At 41.4% G+C, this 9,220-nt stretch overlaps 1 protein-coding gene across 1 annotated transcript; it reads left to right on the forward strand.

The window, feature by feature from the left end:
* The first annotated feature begins 8,332 nt into the window (after positions 1 to 8,332).
* Positions 8,333 to 9,020, forward strand: LOC124173181. The gene is made up of 2 exons (XM_046552702.1): positions 8,333 to 8,477; positions 8,563 to 9,020. The coding sequence occupies exons 1-2, from the start codon at positions 8,402 to 8,404 to the stop codon at positions 8,979 to 8,981; spliced, it is 495 nt and encodes a 164-aa protein (XP_046408658.1). The 5' UTR covers positions 8,333 to 8,401; the 3' UTR covers positions 8,982 to 9,020.
* Positions 9,021 to 9,220: the final 200 nt, after the last annotated feature.

Consider the following 9,220-nt stretch of genomic DNA (forward strand, 5'->3'; position numbering starts at 1 on the left):
CCGGGAGGGACGTGTTTTCGAGGAGCCCCGACGGTCCCGCTTGACTGGTTTCGACCGCGAAGCGAGCGTTAGTTTCCCGGCCTTTGCCTGGGCCCGAGTTTCGGGCAAAGTAGACCGTGTTTTGTCTGAAATTGTTTGCGGCGCATTAGTAGCGCTAAATTAACTGAATTTTGGCAAGGGTTCGAGCGCGGAAACGCGACCGGCGAACCGATTAAAAATGCCGATGAACGAGAAACAACTGTAAAAATAAATCTACTCGAAGTGGTTGCAGAGTTGACGAGTTACGAGATAATGCAGTTTCTTGAGGAAGAGTTAGAGGTGAAAGAAGAAGAGTTGGTTGGCATGCAGTTCAGGCCTTTCAAAAAGACTGCGTTTCTCAAAATGCAGTCGGAGGAAGCGGCCCTTTCACTTGGTGTTTATTGTTTGTATATTTTCACTAATTAACGCATGGCCGTGTGCACATTTAGGATTTCATTTATTTCTCATGTATATGTGTCAATTAAATTTTTTGGGAAAAAATGTGGGGAACCATAGGCAGATGATACTTAATCTTGTATTTCACATGGCAGGCAAAAAAGTCAAAGCGCAAAGTGTGCGAGCGGCCGTTACGCTCGAGTGAATTCAACCGTGAGACGAGGTTTCACTGCCCAGCGTTTGCCTCGGCACTCGCCCGGGCCCGTAACTCGGGGCGAAAGCGATTGTGCTTTGTTTAAAACTTTTCGCGGCGCAGTTTAGCGCTAATTAAACGGTTTTTCTGAGAGCTAGAGCGCGGAAACGCGACGGCATTTCGTACTACAATGCCAAAGGAACGTGTGTCAACCATTAAGATCACTCTTAATGACGTGGTAGCAGATAACCAGCTATGAACTTATGCAGTTCATTGAAGAGGAACTCGGAGTGAAAGAGGAAGAACTGATCGGCTTGCAGTTTGGCCCGTTGAAGAAGACTGCACACCTGAAGACGACTTCAGAAGAGGCAGTCCAGAGGATAAAATTGGAAGGTGAGGGACTCGTGCCCTTTCCATCGAAGCGTAACCGAAGAGGTCACGTGAGAGTTGAACCGGCTACTAAAAGGACAACCTTTATGAGGGTCTGCATGCTGCCCTTCGAGGTGATCAAATATGAGTTATGTGAAGTGCTTAAAGACTACGGGAAAAATATTGATTACACGGATTTGTGGAGCGTCAAAATTATTTTTCGGCGCCAGACCCGGTCATAAGCCTTCTCTAGATCCAAGAAAATACAAACTACGTGCTGACGAAGGACAAAGGCCTCCTGGATGTAGTTCTCCGTCCTGACAAGGTGATCAACTGTCGATCGGCCGCTTCGGAAGCCACATTAGACATTGGAAAGAAGGTTTCAACGCTCAGCCACCAAAAAAGTCGTCGGTTCACCATTCTTTCCATTACCTTACACAGACAGCTGGTACGGGATATTGGACGATAGTTATTTGGATCGGATTTATCCTTGCCCTGTTTTAAAATTTGAACAACTATAGTTTCGCGCCAGGACGGTGGAAAGCTTCTCTCCGCCCAAAGTTGATTAAAACATAAAAGAACTTCCAATAAAGTTCTCTCAGGAAGATAGCGGAGAAAGGCATTATGGATCTCATCCATCCCTGGAGATGTGTCGCGGGAAGCTGCGATTGCTGATTTTAGTTCCCAAAGGGAAAATGGGACATTGTAGTCTGCCAGAGTCCCCCTTTCAGCGAACGAAAGTATGTGCAATTCACAGCGTCTCTTCAAGGATAGGAAGGAGTCCTCATAATTGGCATTGCCGCTAATGTTAGCTAGCAGCCGTCCAAATATCTCGCTGATGGCGGACGGTGAGGTTACGATGTTGTCGTTGTTTTTAATGCATGTGACTCCAAAGTGATTGTGGTCACCACAGATGCTCCTCACCTTTTTCCACACCTGCAACTCTGGTGTCCGGCAGTTTATCCCGGATACAAACGACATCCAGGAGTCCTTCTTCGCCTCTTTGACCACCTTCCTGGCTTTTGCTCGAAGACGGCGAAAGGAAGCCAAATTGATGGCTATTGGCTATTTATTGAAAATTCTTAACGCTCTCTTGCGTGCCTGAATAGCCTTTGCGCAATCGTCGTTCCACCATGGAACGGCATGCCTCATACGGGCGTGTCCTGACATTGGCACACTACTATTTGCGCATTCGACGATACTGTCTGTCAACAAATCAACATTCTGGATACCACAGCGGCCTTCGTTAAAAGTAAAATGGAATGATTCTTTAAAAAGAGCCCAGTTGGCTCTCCGGATACTCCAATTGCTAGGACGTAAAATATTGGGGTTAAAATCTTCCTCCCTATTAATAGTAATAGGGAAGTGATCACTCCCACATAGATCGTCGTGGACATTCATTTGGACTTTGTCCATTAATGTGCTCGAAGTAAAACAAAGGTCAATTGTCGAATAATTGCCGTTAAAACTATTAAACCTAGTTTTCTTTCCGTCATTTAATAAAACCAGGTTAGAAACTGTTAAAAACTGCGATAAAATGCGTCCTCTCCGATTGCACTGTGCCCTGGAACTACCCCATAGAGTATCATGGGTATTAAAATCACCTACTACAATCAAGGGTTTGGGCAGTTGGCAGATAAGGGCGTCTAAGTAAAAAAGGATCACCGGTGCCCCTTCTGGAAGGTAGACGTTACATAAGGTCACCGACTGGGAGCCGTGCAGCGTCACCGCTACCGCCTGAAAAGGCGTGTTAATCGCCACCCGGGAGGCATGTAGGGTCTCCCTAGTGGCAATCACAACACCACCGTGTGCCCGTTGGCCACTCGTGTCGTCAAATCTAAAAACATTAATACCACTTAAAACACCCTTGTCCGTTGCTTTAAAATGAGTTTCTTGCATACAAATGCACGTTGGATTAACATCACGCAGTAAAATGGGCAGCTACTGCTTTTGCCGATAAAAACCATTGAATTCCATTGCAAAATAAAAGCCATGATTAAAAATAAATAAATAAAATTTAAATAAAAACGTTAACTGCGTGAAGGGTGTTCAGCGCCGAGGTCTATTCATCTTAGTCTTTTTCTTTGCTTGGAGGATTTCTGTCTCTGAGACTTTCGTCTTACTCCAATGACTCCGGCTGGTTCAGTTTACATTTTGTGACGCGGGAGGTAGTTGGGGGTGGCGCAACCTCACGCTTCTTTTGCGTTACGCCAGTGGTTTGATTGGGTGGGTTCCTTTTAGGGGAACCCACAGCGGTGGAATTATGTTTAGCAGCCGGCTTAGATTCCTTATCCGGTTTGGCAAGTTCTATTGTGTAATCGATCTTGGGAATTGTTTCGGTTTGTGTCTTAGTGACAGTTGATTCGACAACTTTGTACTTTTGTACTTTTTTCTAGCGTCGAAATGTTATTTTCGCTGTTGTCTTTATTTCCATTATTTTACGCTCTTCTAACATCTTTGGACATTAGCGGGAGTAAGCGGGGTGTGCGCCCTCGCGGAGATAGTGAGGGGAGGACCCCTTGGAAATCGGAGATATCGGGAGGGAGCAGACAATAATGGAAGAAGAAGCAGAAAAGGGCTCCTTACATCTGAAGGAAAAAGCACTTTTCTATGGTTGGTTTGAAATTAAAATTTTGTCATGTACCAAGTGGAAAAAATGACTTCATGTCTGTAAACTGGTTTTGAAAACAATACACCGGTTCTCGTCCGATCAGCGAAGTTAAGCAACGTCGGGCCCGGATAGTACTTGGCTGGGTGACCGCCTGGAAACACCGGGTGCTGTCGGTATTACTTTTGCCGGCCTCGGTGGCGCCGGGGTAAAGTCCCAGACTGCTAACCTAGAGGTTGCGGGTTCGAATCCCGCCTGGGTGGATTGATTACCGTCTAGGGTATGGATGTTTGTTATTGTCAATCCAGTTAATTGTGAGAGGACAATGATGTCCTAAATTCGCTTGAAAAATAAAGACGAAATCATCCGGAACGTCCGTCTTGGATATCCGTCGGATGTCCATGTTGTTGGGGCAATATTACATCATCAGCATTAATTTAAAGGGCAGAGCATCTAGCTATACACGAAAGGCAATAGGTATTCACCTTTCCTATTTCCTAATCAAATAAAAAGTCCATAACTTTGTGAATATAATAACGTTCAGTGTTATCTCTTTCAGGGGTTTTTATTCTACTCAATATTTGTACAACTACAGGAATAAATAATCTCATTTTTTAACATCCTCAACCATTCGCTTAGTAGTTGACTTTAGTGACTATTTCTATTGCTAATATATTGTGGTCTTTTATATTACATTCACGTTATCCTTGGAAAAGTATATGCCTACTATTTTCAGTTGAATTGCTGTAGGGAATATATCTTTGTAGCACCATCACCCTTTTAGTCGCTTTCTGCAACAAGCAGGGATACTGCTGGACTTCCTTGAGTCCCCCATTCCCAGGGAATGCTTTCCTAATGAAAACTTATAAGAATTGGCAACAATCAAAACTAAGTCCATTGTGCTTCCATAATGTTTGCTTTTCCGCAATCCATACATTCCATGTAAAAATTCTTTCACAAAGTGGCTTACTGAATACCAAATTATTTTGTCACAGGTTAGAGTAGTGTAAAAAACTGATGTGCCTATAGGAGGGTATGATAAGCAGTGTACACCCAATAGATATTTAATTAACAATTCAGCCATCATAGCGTATATTTCGTTGCTGTGCCACAAAGTTGCAATAGTTACAACAAACAACCATTGCTACAGCATCCACCAGACAGCCTAGAAGACCCATGTTCAAAGCACTATCCAATCATGTAACTCATTTGTGTCTATGCTACGCCTTAGTAATACATACTCCCTCCACAAAGTTCAACCACCATCAGCACTCTACTTGAACCAAGAATATTCACCTTCATCATTATAATATCTTACAACTGCCCACGACGAATTTTGAATCAGTGATGGCGTTGATAAGGCATTAAAAACGTAGCACGCTAATGAAATGCACTTCAAAAAAGACTGAGCTGTGGGACAAAGAAAGTGAAGTGATTTTTCTTAGATCTAGGCGATAGTAAAAAAAATTAAAAATAACTGTTATGATATAGATATTCATCAGTGATTCATGGTTTTATTTCCTTGAGAGTTATGATACATAATTTCACAATGTAAAAATTGCCATCACATTAGTTTTTCCCATGTGATACCAAGATGTTCAGGTTTTGCCCTTGCCCACAACTTCAGCTCATAATGCAGACCAAACTAATGCTATCAGGCATCTAGAAGGCATTCAGGGCATTCTGTTTTCATTAAATTTGCCTAAAGACTTCCTTAATTGAATAAGTATGGATTGAAATTGCAGACATTCCTGAACCTTTTTGGTTGGATATCAGGATGGCGATATTGATGCGCAAGCCAATAAAATCATGTGAAATACATACGGGCACTCAACATTAGCAAATAATATTGACTAGTAGATTGTACATTTATGCCATGGCAAACTGATATAGCATTAAGGGCTAAAAATTGAATTTTTGTTTTTATTATTTTCTTCCTCATGAGTTAGCACAAAAAATACGAGGTGCATAGGATACGCGAGGGCCCGGCTTACTAAAGTATATACTATCTCTACGCATTGTAATTCAGTTCTACACTGCATGTGTTAGCATTGAGTTGAATAGTTCACTGTGTTTTTTGTTTTCATGACTATGAAGCATTTCATTTTTTAACTTTTAAAATTCAAAAGAAGAGGGTAACATCTATGCATAATGCCAAGTTCAGGAGCCTTACCGACCTCTTTTTAAGGAGTTGCTTACTGAACACTATGTTCGACAAAATTATGAAGTCTCTTCTTTGGGACCCAGTGATATGTACTTAATTGTGCTATGCCCTTCCAGTGCATCTAAAAAACTCCAACAATGTCTGAATTTAAATGCCAGGTAAGGACATTCCTACTCTCTAAGTATATTTATAGTGCAGAAGAGAACTTCTTGTACCCGGCTGATTTCCCGTGAAGATTTCATCAACAGCATTCGCTGGGAAAGCACCAGATTTTTCTTCAACTTCTTGTAGTTTTAATCTGTTAATTTTAAGTGTATCAATTTCATCTTAATTTTTGACTTGTCCATTACAGTCTTGTAACGTCTCCAGGATGGAATAAATTATTATTATTTCCAATGTTTTTTTATAAGGAACAATAACTTTCATAGTTATTGTGATTTCAACCCTTTTAGTCGCCTCTTACGACAAGCAGGGATACTGCGGAGGTATTCTCGAATCCCCTCTCCGCAGGGAATGCTTTCCTAAACAGCTACCATGAAATACTTGTTACACTGAAGAGTAATTCTGATGTTTTATTTTTCAAGAATCATATAAGCAACCTAGGTCTTCCATTATGAAACTTAAAAAAGGAATATTTTCAAGTCTCTAATTCTTAACCAACATTTGTATTACAACAATAAGCAATGTTGTCACATGATTGCTCTTCCAGTTATAGGTAAAGAAGTTTGATTGCAATGTAGAAGTGAATACATGAAGATTGTACAGAAATTAATGTTTCAAGGAAAGTGATTTAATGGCCCTCTGTGGTGCAAGTATAGAAAATATGCACTTGCACCATAGAAGACGATGACATGATGACACCTATACAACCTATTTCTTCTGTGATTTTATGAATTAACGAGTCGATAGGCGCTTGATTTCATCAAGCGGGTTCGAGAGGGGGGTTGGAACATGTTTGTGTCACGCGTGTTCGAGTATTGGGTCCATAAGTTGCTTAAAAAGGGAAAAAAAAACACTTACAATATCGTTTTAATAGATGAAGTAGACGGAGAATACGCTCTTTCGCTCTCAACAATACTTAACGTCGTCTTAGTAACCACAATGATATAAGCGTTAAGACCGTTTTGAATAGAATATTTACGTAATGGAGAGAAATATAAAATTAACGACGGATGCACTTGTGAAATCTCGCCGATTTTTCGTATTTTGACCTTTGTCCTAGAATTGTAGCTTTTCTCTTTCTGATTATGAAGATTTGAACCCAACATACTTTTAAAAAATATAACAGCTTTTTTTTACTATCGGACTGAGACCAATTCAATGCACCAATACCCAGCCGATCAAGTTAATTTCGAAGACAGAAATCCAAAAACCGCGGATCTATTAAATGTTATCACTTTTCAACCGAGAAAAGCTCAAACGCTCTGTCCTCAAAATCCAGCATTCGCATATTCCTTGAGGTTTATTTATAAAAATTCGACAATTCATACACATCATAACTGTTCATCTATTCTTAAATACATGAGTGCGGAATAATCTGAAAGATAGCTATCGCCTGGCCTGTAAATTATTTTCACACAGCCATAAAATTAGCTATTCTAAGGCCCGTATTGTCAGTCGCGCCTTCTATCGCGACCTTCTATCTAGGTGACCTTCACCTAAAAGGAAGCCAGTCAGTTCGAGAGTCCGTCCTTCTCTATTGTCGCCTTCGCCTTCGATTAGAAGGAGATATTGTTTACGTTCACGGACTGATCCGTTCACTCGGCCAGAAAAAAGCGAAGCGTTACGGAGGTAAATAAGGTTGCCGCCCTAGTCGAAGTTAATTAAAATCGAATTACTCCGTGTGCCGCGACAGTAACTGTAGGTCCAATTGTTCGAGGGACAATGTTAATTATATTTTCGCTTTTCTTTGTTGCACCTGAATAGGTTGTAATTACTAATTATTGGAGTTCCCTCGCAATAACAATCAAAACTCAATCAATCGGAAAACTAATCACGCAGAAATAGACAGACGCAATCAGAATGGAGTCGAGGATGACGGCTGCGGAGAAAGATTTGCTGGTAGCGTCAGTTATTAAAAATAGGGATATACTAGAGAATAAAAGGACAGATGCTGTGACGTTGTCTGATAAGACACGATGCTGGAGAAACATTGAAGCTGAATTTAACGGAAATTCTCAAGTCGTGAAGGTAGGTAATACTAGAGTTATTGGCTGGTCGTGTACATTAGTAATCTATTGTATTACTTGCTCATAGCAATGTTGTTATTTAATTACAAAGTGTGTTATAGTGCATTAAAATAATATATATTTTTAACTTAGTTAAAATTTTAATAAGACACAATTTTTCCGATGTAGTTTTATGCATAGCGCGTAAAAATGATATGCCGATGATGTGCGAATAAATATATGCGGCGATGTAGGAAGTACTCTTTATTTAATTGAAGTGAATTTCACTTTAATAGCGAAATTGGAAGCAACTGAGGAAGGCATGGGACAACGTGAAAACGAAGAGGAGGAAAGCCCAGGCTCAGGAAACCCAGCGAAGGTTGGCCACAGGCGGTGGGCCATTTGTACTGCCTGTGTGCGATCCCAACCCTGAGTTGGAAATAGCCATCCCATCACTGTCACACTGTGAGCAGAATGTTGGGGATATGGATGACGATCTCCTGGACTCGCCTCCTATCCCCAACGCGAGCAGTGGGCACACGGAACTGGAGTATCCAACAAGTAAGTATGTGCGATATTGCTTGTGGTAATGCATTACCTATCGTTATCGAAATTATACAATAAATTTTCTTTTTTCTTTTCAAAGTAGTCGAGGCTCCACCGTCAGATGTTCCGTGTGCCACGACAGTGATGGGAGGTCCGATAAGGACACCATCCTCCTCTGGTGGCATGACCAGAGGAGCTGCTGTAGAGAGAGAGTTGCAGGACCGGCTTGAGGGCTTGAAAACTTACAACGCACACCGCGATAAGATTCAATCCCTCAGGCAAGAGACAGCACAAGTGGAGCTGGCCACAGCCAAGCTGGTCCATGACTTCCAACTGCGGAAAATGAAGCGAGACGAAGAGACACAGGTTCTGCAGTTGGAGGTCTTGAGACTGCAAAGGATGCAGCAGGAGCAGGCTCTGGCGCAACAAAAAAGGATGGATGACATCCAAATAAAAATTAAGGAGCAGGAGTTGCGCCAGATGATGGTTTGCTTTACCATATTTTGTTTTGTACTTTAGTGGTAGAAGTTGCCAGGGTAATAATTTATGTGAGGTATTTTAAAACTTCAAATCTGTGCTTAAGCCTACTGTTATGGAATATACGTGCATCATGCACGGATCCCTGCCATCTGCAAACAATATCCATAATTTCCATGGATGGTCCCACCACAACCTACTAAGAAGACACTATGAGATTACAAAAGAAGGCAGCCTATGAATTACAAAAGGATTATTACATTATAAATGGATGCAAAAGT

The sequence above is a fragment of the Ischnura elegans genome (genome assembly GCF_921293095.1).
Source record: "Ischnura elegans chromosome 13 unlocalized genomic scaffold, ioIscEleg1.1 SUPER_13_unloc_4, whole genome shotgun sequence".
Taxonomy (NCBI): Eukaryota; Metazoa; Arthropoda; class Insecta; order Odonata; family Coenagrionidae; genus Ischnura; species Ischnura elegans.

Coding starts and splice junctions, on each gene's coding strand:
- LOC124173181 (XM_046552702.1), top strand. CDS start 8,402: ATGGATGACGATCTCCTGGACTCGCCTCCTATCCCCAACGCGAGCAGT. Junction 8,478..8,562: donor GGAACTGGAGTATCCAACAA/GTAAGTATGTGC, acceptor TTCTTTTCAAAG/TAGTCGAGGCTCCACCGTCA.